This window comes from Kryptolebias marmoratus, linkage group LG19 (assembly GCF_001649575.2).
Source record: "Kryptolebias marmoratus isolate JLee-2015 linkage group LG19, ASM164957v2, whole genome shotgun sequence".
Lineage (NCBI taxonomy): Eukaryota > Metazoa > Chordata > Actinopteri > Cyprinodontiformes > Rivulidae > Kryptolebias > Kryptolebias marmoratus.
The window spans coordinates 13,311,682-13,325,142 of record NC_051448.1 but is presented as its reverse complement, the minus strand read 5'-3'; the positions used below and the strand labels follow the sequence as shown (position 1 = coordinate 13,325,142).

The 13,461-nt window shown below is 40.5% G+C and overlaps 3 protein-coding genes across 21 annotated transcripts in view; 1 reads left to right on the top strand and 2 right to left on the bottom strand.

Moving 5' to 3' along the window:
* LOC108247682 (clathrin coat assembly protein AP180-like) overlaps window positions 1-1,399 on the bottom strand; it is a 32,927-nt gene extending 31,528 nt beyond the window's left edge. For all 19 annotated transcript variants that reach the window (XM_037981636.1, XM_037981639.1, XM_037981641.1 and 16 more), the window contains exons 1-2: window positions 992-1,399; window positions 595-886 (exon numbers count right to left, since the gene is read on the bottom strand). In XM_037981636.1, coding sequence (XP_037837564.1) covers window positions 595-724 — 130 coding nt within the window. In that variant the 5' untranslated portion in view covers window positions 725-886; window positions 992-1,399. The remainder of the gene's footprint in view (window positions 1-594; window positions 887-991) is intronic.
* A 2,321-nt stretch (window positions 1,400-3,720) lies between these two features.
* Window positions 3,721-9,380, top strand: pgm3 (phosphoglucomutase 3). The gene is made up of 13 exons (XM_017435973.2): window positions 3,721-3,800; window positions 4,781-4,989; window positions 5,163-5,347; window positions 5,437-5,504; window positions 5,608-5,741; window positions 5,831-6,026; window positions 6,556-6,713; window positions 6,789-6,872; window positions 6,957-7,055; window positions 7,672-7,791; window positions 7,908-8,030; window positions 8,540-8,713; window positions 8,836-9,380. Coding segments are annotated over exons 1-13 (1,641 nt in total). The 5' UTR covers window positions 3,721-3,799; the 3' UTR covers window positions 8,926-9,380.
* A 71-nt stretch (window positions 9,381-9,451) lies between these two features.
* On the bottom strand, window positions 9,452-13,100 carry ngs (notochord granular surface). The gene is made up of 11 exons (XM_017435974.3): window positions 12,847-13,100; window positions 12,487-12,646; window positions 12,196-12,345; window positions 11,899-12,018; window positions 11,686-11,781; window positions 11,174-11,308; window positions 10,968-11,078; window positions 10,774-10,884; window positions 10,307-10,431; window positions 9,850-10,128; window positions 9,452-9,754 (listed from the first exon to the last, which is right to left on the bottom strand). The coding sequence occupies exons 1-11, from the start codon at window positions 13,047-13,049 to the stop codon at window positions 9,670-9,672; spliced, it is 1,575 nt and encodes a 524-aa protein (XP_017291463.1). The 5' UTR covers window positions 13,050-13,100; the 3' UTR covers window positions 9,452-9,669.
* Between the last annotated feature and the right edge of the window lie 361 nt (window positions 13,101-13,461).

The window sequence follows — 13,461 nt, the reverse complement described above, 5'->3', positions numbered from 1 at the left end:
GGTTTTTGATGTTTGTCTCTTTCTTACTGTTTATTCATTGTCACATGCTGTTTTTATTTTGTTTTTTAATTATGTAAAGCACCTTGAAATGCCTTGCTGCTGAAATGTGCTATACAAATAAAATTTGATTGATTGATTAAAACTTTAGATATCTTGCTAACAGATAGAGTTGACTCCTGTAGTTATCACCAAAGTTCTAAACATAGATCTTGTTTGATATGTCAGTTTTAAAAGTATGTATTGGTGATGCCTCTCAGCTACTACCCACACCAGACTTTAGCTCAATATCTGTAAAACTGACTGAGTTCTGGAGACTAATCATTTACTTGTTTCAGTGTCGAGTTTGCTGTAAAACAATTTAAATATTTTTTTAAAAATCTGAATTTCAATTCAATAGCCTCTTCTCCTGCTTTAATTTTTCACTAGATATGAAGGGTCACTGAATGGGTCATCACCATGGACACATAATTTTCACATGGCACCACACCCAATTGAGATAAAGGGTTTTACACATATAGCAGTGACGCGGGCCTGCGCGCGTGTGATAACCAAGACCCGGCATCAGAAATAGCTGGAGTAAAGGGGCGCGCTTACATTCCAGGTGCTTCTTCTTGGGCGCCATCACTTCATGAGTGGTGGCTTTGCAGACAGCCCGGGCCATATCTGATCCCGTCAGCTGGTACTGCGCAGCGGCAATGCGATCCGTGAGCGTCTGCCCCGACATTTTCTCTCAGCTCCGCTCGGAAATGTATTTCACCAGTGGTAGTGGTGGTGATGGAGGTGGGGAGGGGGAAACCAAAATCAGAATATAACCCAGTTAGCCTCCCGTCTGCTCAGTGGATGCAGAGCTTCTCCTCCTCCTCACGACTCGCAGGCCTGTGACCTTCTGCGCGCGTGGAGAGAAAACAAATAAAATGAGCTCAGTCATCAAATGAATGTCATTTCAAATTTAAATTAAGAGGTCGGGTCGATTTGACATTTGCAGACTTACCCAAGGTTGTGAATCCCCCCTGTCTCGCTCTCTCAGCTCGTCCCGTTTTAGGCTTCAGCACCTTGGACAGCTAAAGCCTCTCCGTTATGTAACACTCAGCGGGCAATGGACGCGATTTTCTCTCCCTGCAGCAAATATTTAACCAAATAAAATACAAAGGCTGGCGGAGGAAATAAAAAAGTAAAATAAACGCTTTGCAGGAGAGGCTTCTGTGATCGTTAAAAATACATAAATCGCAAAAATCAGCACCCCGTCAGTCGGAACCTCAGCTTTGCCTGCATCTCCTCCCGCGTCGGTGCATCAGGATAAAAGAGCTTGTTTCATATTAAAAGGAGAAGCCGCACTGCTCCTCTTTGCTTCTCCTTTCTGCTCGCAAACGCCTCCTCCTCTCTGCTGGGCTCCTCTTCCTCAGACCGACAGGGGGAGAAAAAATGCGCAGCGCTCCTGGTGGTGTCGCCAAAAAGCTGCGCAGCGCAAGATGCTCTGAAACAGGAGCAACAGGAAAAAAGGCTAAAGGCTGGGGGGTGGGGAGGGCTTTTTTTGTTAATTGCTTGATTATTTTTTCGCCCATGTAGACTCTTCTCTCTCTGCGGGGTCTTGGTTAAATGGTACTTTATTCATGTGGCTCAAAGGTCTGTTTGTGGGCTCCTTGTGTGCAGAAGGTGGTGACTTTGCACCAAAGGAGTTAATTTATAAGCGTGACGTTTGCGCTGTTGCATCTACCTTGATTTATCTCTATCTATCCTCAGTTGACCAGATGTTTACATGCACCGTCAAACAAGAGACAGAACCAGTTTGACATTAAATCCGACTAAACCTTTCCTTTTTTAGGTCAGTTGGGATTCCCAAAATTATTTATTTTTGTTAAATACCTGAATAATGAGAGCGACGATTTGTTATCACTTTCATTAAAGTCGCAGGTTTACATACACTTCCGTAGTATTTTGTAGGTTTGCCTTTAAGATGTCTGACTTGTGTTAAAAAGTTTGGGTTTCCTTTTCCTTTTCTTCCAACATAAGTTTGCTGGAGTCTTGTCCCATTTTTCCTGACAGAACTTGTGAAACTGAGTCAGGTTTACAGGCGCCTTGCTTATTGTTTATTGTGGAAGACCCATTTGAGCCCAAGCTTTAACTTTAACTTTTACTTCCTGGCTGATGTCTTGAGGTGTTGCTTCCACATATATAATATGTTTTTTCCTCATGCTGACACACAACATGATGCTGCCTACCCCGTGCTTCACAGTTGGGATGGTGCTCTCAGGCTTGTGATCTTCTGCCTTTTTCCTCCAAATGTAACGATGGTCATTATGGCCAAACAGTTCAACTTTAGTTTTATTATACTAAAGGAAAAGTCTCCAAAAATTACAGTCTCATTGCTTGTATATTTGCAAACTGTAATCAGACTTTTTAGTTTTGTTTTCAGAGTAATGTCTTCTTCCTCTCTGAGTGGCCTTTCAGCTCATGTTGGTAAAGGACTCGTTCCACTGTGGATAATGACTCTCTGACCAGCAGCATCTTCACAAGCTCTTTGGCTTTTTAAGGGGGGTTGTTATGCAAATTCCACACCAAACCACGTTCATCTCTGAAAGACAGAACCATCTCATTCGAGCGTATGACTGCAGGACATTTCATTGTGTTCAGACTTCAGAGTTGAGGGTTGTGGAGGTTGACATTTCTCTTCCTGATATCTTGGCTATTTATTTTTATTATTTTTCCATGATGTCACACAAAGAAGCAGGGTCAGGTGTGCCTTAAGATGAATCCACAGGTGTGCCTCCAGTTAACTATCAAAAGCTTCCAAAGCTTGCTAAAAAAAATAATCTCTCATTTTTCAGGCCTTTCAAAATTTAGGCTAATTGAAATACTTTTTGGTATCCTAACTGATCAAAAACAGGAACAGTTTGGTCTGATTTAATGTCAGACAGAGAAATAAAGAGAAAATAGGTTTAACTTAAATTTTTAATCGTTTTAGCAACCTGTCAAACTTCAAAGACCCACTTTACACACTATTTTTGTGCTAAATATATGTAAAGCACCAACAATAACACAATTTGATTTAAAAGTAGGCTGTTTTAGCAAAATATTCCTAAAGAACTAATCTGACATGCAGCAGATGATCAGCAGACTGATGACGCATCTCACAGGTTTTGAGTCAGCTCTTTGCTGGATTTCCTTTCACCACTAATAATCATGACTTTCAGATCCTGTTCATCTGCTTTTTCTTTTTTTTGTTTGTTTGTTTCCGGTTTGACACTGTTTTTGTCCTCCACTTGTCCTTTTTTGTTTTGCTCTGTCCTCACACACTGTCCAGCATGTTGTCAGGTAAAAGGAATGGACAGAAACTTAGATAATAATGCAGCCAAAGTTCAAATAAAATCATTGGAAGACCTTTGAAAGCATAAAGAACTACTGATCAAGACCTCTTTAAACATCACAGAAAAGTCTATGTACTTTAAAGGAAATAAGAGGTGATTTAAAACTTATATAATGTATTAAATTTATCTCTACAGCCTAAAAGTTGGCCTAAAATACAGAAATTGATCATGTTTTAATTAAGCATTTGCACAGCCTTTACATTCCTGCGGTAGTGGGCGGGGCTTTTCCCTCTCCAACATGGCGGCCAGGTTGACATTTATCCGGAAGCTGCGTAGGCGGGGCTCCGTATCTGAACTGTGAACTGCGGCCACGTCGATGACGTATAGTCTAGAACTTACGTCATTGGGCCACGTTGTCACGAGAAGGACGGACCGCAAGAACCAGGAAGCTCGGAGCTGTCTTCATTCTCGGACTGAAGCTAAAAACTACAAACAGTAAGTGAATTAAAAACGTTTGTTTGAGCGCAGCAGCGTTTGTGTTTTAGCATCTTAGCCTCGTTTCGTGACCTTTAACGATATAGCTGCTCAAACCGGAGCAGCCACTGTCAGAAAACGTTAATGATAAATTATGTCAATGTTATTAGTGTAATCATTAAACCTTTACGAGTAGGACACAGTGTATTACTCTGATTCTTGACTTCACAAATGAGGTTTCAGCTGCAAAACCTCTTTATTTACCACAATATAACTTACTAAAATTGCAAATATTCGTTCAAAATTAGCTAATTCCCAACATTTTATGTAATTTCAATGCTTATATCCACATAAATTATAACAGAGAAATGGCAAATTATCTGACAATGTGCTTCATGAGCACTTTTTGCTACTTATATTTCAACTCAGATATGATTAAAATTGCAGAAAATATATGATAACTAAGTGTCTTCCTGTATAATATTGCTACTTTTACTTAAAAACATGTTTTTTGTTAGTTCTGCTTCACATTTTTCACAAATAAAATGATCAATATGGATCAATATGAAATGGATTTATTCTGTTGCTTTCGTGCTGATGCAATGTCAGGGAAACAGCTTTTAAATGTATTCATCTTAGAGGAAAGACATCTTGGTGTCAGACCTGTTTTTTGTTTCAGCAGTCAAATAGAAGACTAGTGTTTAATAACAACCTAAATCATGATTAAAAGTCTTCTCAAAATTCATCACATTGATTACTCCTAAAACCAAGCCAACGTCATTCAGAATATCTAAAAAGGTGTTTAAAATGATTAGGTCTAAAGATGATCATTTCAGTTTGGTCTGAAATACTTGTTGTAGATTCTTGGCTAATATTGGAAATATATCATTTATTTTAGCTGTATTATTTATCTCACACCTAAAAAATGTGAAAATAGACCCCAACCTCAGAAATACTCAATTCTCCCCACCAATGATCGGTCTCTTTGCTGTGTTTTTCAGTGGCAGACTATTTTAAGGAGGTAATAGAGCAGTCCAGTCTCCACCCTAAGCCAGCAGGGTTGGTTTTGCAGTATGGCACAGCTGGATTTAGGACCAATGCCAACCAGCTGGACCACATCATGTTCAGGATGGGTTTGTTGGCCGCGCTGCGTTCCAAGAAGACCAAAGCTACTATTGGAGTCATGGTGACTGCGTCCCACAACCCTGAGGTCAGGCAGGATCTCCAAATGAGCTTTGTCTTTCAAAGTTTATCTCACCTAATAACTCTGGCTTCAGATTGTTGTTTTTTTTATACTAATTTAATGAAGTCCTACAAGATTTAACAGCCTCTTTTACAACTTTACCATCATCCTCTTTTTTTCTTTCTGCATTTGGTTGGTAGGAGGATAACGGGGTGAAGCTCGTTGACCCGATGGGGGAGATGTTGACAGCGACGTGGGAGGGCTTTGCCACCCAGCTGGCCAACACCGAGCAGGAAGAGCTGCTCACGGCTCTTAAGGACATCGTCAAGAAGGAGGAAATAAACATGAATCAGGAGGCTAGCGTGTTTGTGGGAAAAGACACCAGGTATATAATACTCGCACATAAACAGGCAAATACAGGAAAACTAAAAGATGGAATCCATCCCTTGTTATCCGTGTGTTTTGTGATCCTAGGAGCAGCAGTGCCAGCCTTTCACAAGCAGTGTTGGACGGAGTTCATGCCCTCGGTGGACACAGCAAAAGTAGAGTTCATTTGACATCATAACGGAATATCTTGCCGTCTTAATGTTTATGCATCTTCTTACTGTGCGTCTACTTTCCATTGCTCTCTGTCTGTCCTGTCAGACTATGGTTTGGTCACCACCCCACAGCTTCACTACATGGTTTGCTGTAAGAACACACATGGAAAATACGGAGATGCCACATTGGAAGGATACTACAGCAAACTCTGCCAGGCTTTTCTCCAGCTCACCAAAAATGTAAGGAAATAGGATGTGATGGACGTTCTTCTGCCTTCATTGATTACTTTTTGTTCATATATGCGGTGATTACAAATTCTTTTTATCAGGCGTCCAACCGTACGGACGACCAGAAGCACCTCTGTGTCGACGGTGCTAATGGCATCGGGGCCCTGAAGGTGCGCGAGATGGAGAGCCACTTGAAGAAAGAGCTGCAGATTTCCATCTTCAACGACGGCAGCGAAGGAAAACTAAACCATCAGTGTGGAGCCGACTTTGTCAAAGTGCAGCAGAAACCTCCAACAGGTGCAGCTCCAGACTCGGGTTCAAGAAACAAAAAAGACTCTGTGTTTGCTTTCTGCTCACATGTGTGGAGATGGAGACCCAGAGAAATAAGCCAATTGCTTCAATTAGGGCTAACGCTAAATGCCTTTCCCTAAGTTTCAATTTTTTTAATGGCTATGAAATGCCAAATTAAGAATTATTGCAAGTTGTGTCTCTGCAAACTCACCTTAAATGTCTGACTTGTTGCTAAACTTGGCAGGAAAAAGGTGATGAAGTTCTTTGTAGAACTGACTTTTTGTTTTACTGTTTGCTTAAAACTTGCATGAAAACTTGAAAATAACTCCATTTATAACCTACAACATTAGCTGACTAAGACAAAGGTAAAAAGATTAGATTGATGTCAAGCTCCATGTCAAAGGTTCAAGACAGGCTGTTTTAGAGATTATAATTTCCTATCTTGAACTCTGATTCCAGCTAAAGTTTTTTTAAGAAGATTATTTTTTTTTGGTTTTCTCCCTTTGTCTCACATCTTTATGTTCTCTGTATAAAGGCATTGATATGAACTCAGGAGATCGTTGCTGTTCCTTCGACGGAGACGCAGACCGAATAGTTTATTACTACACTGACTCTCAGGGCCTTTTCCACCTGCTGGATGGAGACAAGATTGCGACTCTCATCAGCACTTTCCTTAAAGAGCTGCTCGTTCAGGTACGCTCTCAAATACTGACATGTGAACCATAAACAGGCAAACCCTCGCTAAACTCGTCTCCTTTGCACAAACAGGCTGGTCTAGACTTGAAGATAGCAGTGGTGCAAACTGCTTATGCAAACGGCAGCTCAACACACTACCTGGAGAACACTATGAAGGTGAGAGTACGTGGTGAACTGCAGTGCTGGTCCTTCTGTGTTGATGTGGAGAAGTTAGGTCTCATAGATTGTGATCTGATACAGGTGATAGTGAGGTGCACAAAGACCGGAGTGAAGCATCTCCATCATGCAGCTCAGGAGTTTGATGTTGGCGTGTACTTTGAGGCAAACGGACACGGGACGGTGAGTAGAAAAACACACATACTTTCATTAAAAAGTACTAATATTCACCAGTCCAACCCAGTAATTTAAACCTAGGTTTTCTGTGTGTGTGACTGTTTGATGACATGAACAGTAGTTCCAGTCATGTGAAAAAGAATCTTACCTCTCAGTGCCAAGGTTTTGTACATATCTGGACTAAAAATATAAACTTGAGATTTTAGCAAGTTTTCATGGGTGGAACCCACATTTTCAACTCTGCTGCTCAACCCACAAATGCATTTTCCTGACAAATGTGGCTCAATTTAAGGGGAAGTATACAGACATACAAAGGTATAAGATGTAATGCCAAGAAGTGTTGTTGCAGCAAAGAAATAATCCATCAAACATAAATCTCCTTATATTGTTCCATTCTTCTTTCTGCAATTTCCTTGATGACAATAAAGGCATTGTCTCTTACATTGTTGCCTCGGCTTATTGAGGTTTGCGGGTAATTTTTTATATACAGCTTGCAAAAGGTTTTAAAATTAGGTTGTTGGACCTTTAGGTTTAATAAGGTTAAGGCCTGAACTTTATCTGGTTCGTTGTAAAATCTTTCTTTTTTTCCAGCCCTTTTGACATAGGTTTGTGTTGTGTTCAGGTACTGTTCAGTAAATCTGCTGAGGAAAAATTACAGCAACTAGCCGAGGCCACGAACATCAATGATGAGAGGAAGAAAGCTGCTCTCCTGCTGCAGAGCACTGTCAACATCATCAACCAGGTGCAAAGCCATAGCAAGCTCACCTTTCTGTATGCAATATCTGGAACTCTTTCTCATACTAAAGACAAAAATATCTTGTCATTAATAAGGTGAATGTTTCTTGTTTTGTTTTTAAGACTGTAGGAGATGCAATATCTGACATGTTGCTGATTGAAGCCATTTTAGCCATCAAAGGGATGACGGTTCAGCAGTGGGACGCCATCTACAGCGACCTGCCAAACAGGCAGCTGAAAGTCAAGGTACACAGAGTTATAAAATGTGCCTGCATTATGGTGTGAATGCTGACTCAGCATTCACATATCGTTCATTCATATATCAAAATATTCTGCTCATTCAAAAGATAGGTGCTAAGACTTGTGGGTTTTGTAACTTCTATACTTTTCAAAATATTTTACATTGAGGTATCTTCAGTTTCTTCGAGAACATTGCTGTTTTTGAAATCTGCTTCAGCATATCCCTGTTTTTTTTCTTCTTATTCTACTTTTACCTTTTTAGATTTGTTTTGCTACTTATACGTAGCATTTTGTTACTCTTAGCTTTTAGCTAGTGTTTTGCTTCTTTTAGCTTTAACAACTCAGTTAAATTCCTTCATCAAAGAAGCCTCAGCAATCACACTGTATTTTCAGAGAAAATGAATAATTTTCTAGTTCATTTTCATTCGTAGCTCCTTGTAGTTTGATTGAATTTTGAAGTGACTCATCAGTTTTGACAGCTGTACATGAGATGTATCTGTTCTTTTCCGTCTCAGGTTTCCGACCGCAGGCTGATCGAGACGACAGATGCAGAGAGACGAGCAGTGAGCCCAGCTGGGCTGCAGGAGGCCATCGACACGTTGGTGAAGAAGTACAGTCAGGCTCGCTCCTTTGTGAGGCCTTCGGGTACCGAGGATGTGGTCCGAGTTTACGCAGAGGCAAACACTCAGGTAACGGAAAGATTAGGACTTTTTCTTTTTTTAACTTTTCTATCAACTGTGCTTTTTTAGAACTGTAATAGGTGAAATTGTTTTCTATATAACGTTGTCTCTTTGTGTTTTGTGTTTTTTAGGAGAGCGCCAACGCTCTGGCTCATGAAGTCAGCCTCGCAGTGTATCGCCTCGCAGGAGGAGTAGGGGATGAACCCAAACCATTACACTAAAAGCACATTCAAAAATCTCATGATTTCATAGTTTCAAATCATTGAACTAAATGCAACTCCAGTTGATAACATTGTACTTTAAAGCCAAAGTTTCTCATGATTGCCTTCTTACTGCAGAGAGATGCAAGTAATTTATATTTTTCAACTGCACTTTATACTCCGCTGTTAATTCTGTATGATTTATAATATGGGAGGAGACATTCAAGGGAAAACACTCATATCTGAATCAGATTCTGTGACATAAATGATGTACAACCCTGTATATATAAATAACACTAACTGTGTGAACAATTACCTAAGGTTTTCTTGAGGGTGTCCTTTCTAAATTAAACCTTTTTGAGCAGAACTCTGTGAGGCATTTTTTTGCTTTTCAAGCAGTAAAATGAAAATGTAATGCCAATAAAAAAAGCAGCTTTTTTGTAGTAAATAATGCATAAAAGAGTAAATCAAACCTCTGTTATTGTCATCATTAATATTAAGATAACACTGACATGTTTTGCTTTAAATGAAAACCACAACTATGCTTGCTTGCTGTTTATTTTGTTACTGTCAGAAATCTGTTTCCTGACACAGAAGAGGATTAAATAAGCACAGAAGCTGAAAGATGATTATGAGCAGGCACTTCATTTCAGTGTACAAGTTTGTTTGTCTTGCTGCTGTTGAAATGCAGTGTAGGCTACTAGATTTTCACTAAAAGGCGCTGAACTCTGCATGTGATCGGGGGAAAATCGCACATTAAGTTGTTTATTCTTCATCAGCGGCTCCAGAAACAGTGATGGTGCACTGCTGTGTGCTGCTCACAAAACTGTCCTCATCTGTTTTAACTGTTCTGGGAGGGTAAAAAGAAAAATATTCAGAAAAAATTATCACTTTTTGACAAGTTTGTGCAGCTTTCACTAACTGAGTGTCAAAATCAGAGTTTACCTGATGAGGACGGTCTTCCTCTCAGACATCTCAGTTTCCTGCTGCTGCAGGTTACCATCAGTCTGGCTGACTGGACAAACCACCCCCACTCCATCTGTAGCTGCAGCAGGCTTGGTTCTGTCTGTGTCACTGGGGGCTCCATCAAGTTTCAAAGACCCCGCAGGAGCTGAGAGGGAAGCTAAAGCCGAGGCAGCACTGGGAGTGAGGTGCATACTATCAGTCAGGGACAATTTTCCAACCATGGTGCTCAGACGGCCATCTTCTCCTTCAATCAGCTTTCTAACATAAACAGAGGAAAGTTAAAATGAATACCTGCTGCCACAAACAATACACAGAGCGTTTAAAATAAACAAACTATAAAAAGTTATATATCTTATTTGATGTAAAAGGTGCCAAGTTCACACAGAAGAACTGATCTGGTGATCCTTTATAAGATGCATCTGAAGGTTTTGTTCACCTGTAGGTGGCGATCTCAATCTCCATGGCCATCTTGGCATTCAGTAGCTCCTGATATTCTCTCATCAGCAGAGCAGTCTTCTGCTTGGTCAACTTTAGATTTTGTTCAGTTGCCTCAATATGCTCCTGGTACAAAATCAGAACCAGTGAAGTAAGATTTTGTTTTTTCTTCTTTCTAACCATTTTTTTCTTAGACCAGTTGTCTGTGACAGCCATCTTCAATTGGGTTGGCCTTGAAACTTAATGAGTTATAGATGGATATCCAGTGATTGCATTCTGAATGTTTCAGTAAAATCCATCTGGTGGTTCACGATACTTTGCGCACACAGACACAGGCAAAAACATTATCGCCCACCTTTTGCCTTTTAATAAAACATATCAGTTTTAGCTTTTGACTTGTATTTTTATTTGCCAAACATTGAATTTAATAGATTTATAAATCATTGTATTTTTTTTTTTATCAGTCACCTGCAAATCTTCCTCCTTCTTCTTGTATTTCTCCATGACGTCACGGACGCTGCCCTCCAAAAACTCATTCTTTGTCCTCAGTGACTCCAAGTCTCGTTCCTTGTTCAGAATCTAAATGCGCACACATGAACACACAGCATTTTCAAGCTACAAATAACCATAAACCAAGATTTTAAAAAAATAATCCCACTTACATCCTTTCTATAAGCAGCAATTTCTTGTCTTAAACTTCGAACTCTTTGAGCATGATCGGCAGATGCGTCACCCATGTCCTGAAACATCGTTCTGTACCAAGTATCCATTTCCTGGATGAAACCCACGACAAGATTAAACAGAAACAACTTATCGCCTTGTATGCTCATTCTTGTGCTGTTATTTGAGCTTTGTTGTTTGACAGTACCTGTAGGTTTTTGGCAGCAATGCTGTCATACTGAGCCTGAATCTGCATGAGAGCAGTGGAGAGGTCTGGGAGGTCAAAGGTCGAGTCCATCTTGGAGGCTGATGAATAGATCTGCTGCAGCAGCTCCTCGATTTCCTTTTAGATCACAAACAAACACCACAGTAGATGCAAAAATGGTTGAACAAAGGAGAGATGTTAAAATACTGTATGATCCTGAAGTTTGCTCTTTTTGCTATAAATGAACATATTGATCAATTGATAGATTAAGAATAATTTAGAGTGTTTGTGTTAAGAAATATGGAGTCCCGATAAATCCTAACTTGCCTCCTTGTTTGAGCCCCTCACACCAGACTGATAATGACAGTGTTTATAGTCACTCTGTCAGTCATCCATTTCCGGATTTAAGTAAAACTTACAGGCACATTACGAACCCATTGCGCCATTCATGATAAAAGGAACTGCATGCCAATCACAGGCCACTGACTCGTAAATGTGGCAGATGTGTCTGTTACCTCCTTGTGAACTTTTTGCAGGAAGTCCAGCTTAGTCTCCAAGTTTTCCAGCTGCTTTTCCAGTTTGATTCGCACTGCAGTGGCTTTGTCCACATCCTTAGATGTACAGACACATACAATTTGGAGAAATATGAATAGATTTTATTAAGACTTTGTTCTTCTAACTTCCAACCTTATTTAAAGTTGCAAGGAGATGCTTTCTTTGTGTCTTACCGGACGTAAAACCTCAATTTCAAGCTCTGTCTGCTTCCTGGCTGCCAGTGTCATCTTGTATTTAGATTTTAGTGTGTCCAGCTGGGCTGACAATGCCTCTTTGGCTGCCAAAGACAAATCCTGAAAGGAAACAGAGGTCGAATTGTTGATTAATGAAAGTCTGAAACTGACAGATAAGTGAAAATGAACACAGAGGCTGACAAGGACCCACTACTGAAGACTCATGCTCGCATAAGAAGACTGTGATTTTGACATGTTGTAATGGGCTCGTGGGATGAGATCCTCTCTTTTTCTCACCCTCTGTTCTTTCATTTGCTCAGCCTCCCTGTTGAGTCCCTTCAGCTGAGTCTCATAAAGCTGCCTGAGGCCTGATGTTCTTTCATAAGAGCTTTTCAGGCCCACAATCTCAGCCTCCAGCAGTTTGTTTTTCGATTCCAGTGTTCGGACCTAAAGAAAGGAACATGGGAAATACAGACCTTTACTTAAATAGTCATGAATCTGAAGGTGTAGCACCTGTTCAAATTAAATGAAGAGTTTTAAATGCAAAAAAACCCGATTAGATTTAAAAGTTTAGCCATCAAGAATTACCTTTTCGATGTAAACAGCCAGGCGGTCATTGAGGACGACCATCTCCTGTCTTTCATTTGTGCGAGTCAACTTGAACGCCTGGTTCTCTGCTGCAGCTATGTCCAGATTTGTCCCCTGTCCCATGGACACATCTACACACAGTGTCCCCATACTTGGACTGCTGTTGGTTGAAAAAGTGAACGTAAACTTTGCACTCTATATGCAGTGTTTCTTCTCTTCAACTTAGTAAACATACAAAGGCAGTGAGGGGATGTAGCGTTTTAGTCCAAAGATACTTTAAAAATGTAGGTTTTCTGATTTGAGGATGACCTCTCAGTCCCTTCAGGATCTGATTTAAAAGTCTGTTTAGTTGAAACCCACCTGGTCAGACGAGGCTTGGCAGTCAGGGCCCTGCATCCCATTGTCTTCCACCCCCCACTGCGGTTGAAGCTGGTGGACCTATGGCGGGTTTCCTTTCGGGTGGGAGATGGACTAGACGTCCGAAGCTGGTTTGCAGAAGTGCCTGCTCCAGCACCCTCAAAATGACGACGGTAGGAGGACATCCTCTCTGGGCTTTGGCTCATGATGACGGCCTTAACACTGATGCAGGATCAGCTGAAGGTTGCAGAACGGTCACTCAGCTCTGTCTTGTCAGCTGTGAAGGTGGAGGGTCTTTATACTCATCTCATCTCTCCCCTCACCACTACCGAAGAATGCTGAACCCTCCCAACCCGTGGGTGAATGTCCCAACAAACATCTGTTAAGGTCACGTCAAATAATTCATACAGCCTAAAGACTGTTGAAAGAATTATATACTGAAGATGATAAATGACTCTGCTGACTCTACTCTAAAGGGTAACCTGATCAGGTTTGGTTGGATTTACTAAATCAATGTAATCAATAGCTAAATAAGATTTACAAGTTTCTTGCAGCTAAAAATTATAGACCTTTGCCTTTGGAATAAAATTGCAATAAGATTTTTGCTTGTCCCTGTGT

What these genes read in the sequence shown, in the direction of transcription:
- pgm3 (XM_017435973.2), top strand. An exon ending in TTTGTGGGAAAAGACACCAG is followed by an intron (nt 5,348 to 5,436) that starts GTATATAATACT and finishes TTGTGATCCTAG; the next exon opens with GAGCAGCAGTGCCAGCCTTT. An exon ending in TTCTCCAGCTCACCAAAAAT is followed by an intron (nt 5,742 to 5,830) that starts GTAAGGAAATAG and finishes TCTTTTTATCAG; the next exon opens with GCGTCCAACCGTACGGACGA.
- ngs (XM_017435974.3), bottom strand. Translation starts at nt 13,049, where the DNA reads ATGAGCCAAAGCCCAGAGAGGATGTCCTCCTACCGTCGTCATTTTGAG. An exon ending in TGGCTGTTTACATCGAAAAG is followed by an intron (nt 12,346 to 12,486) that starts GTAATTCTTGAT and finishes TCCTTTCTTTAG; the next exon opens with GTCCGAACACTGGAATCGAA. An exon ending in TTGCTGCTTATAGAAAGGAT is followed by an intron (nt 10,885 to 10,967) that starts GTAAGTGGGATT and finishes GTGCGCATTTAG; the next exon opens with ATTCTGAACAAGGAACGAGA.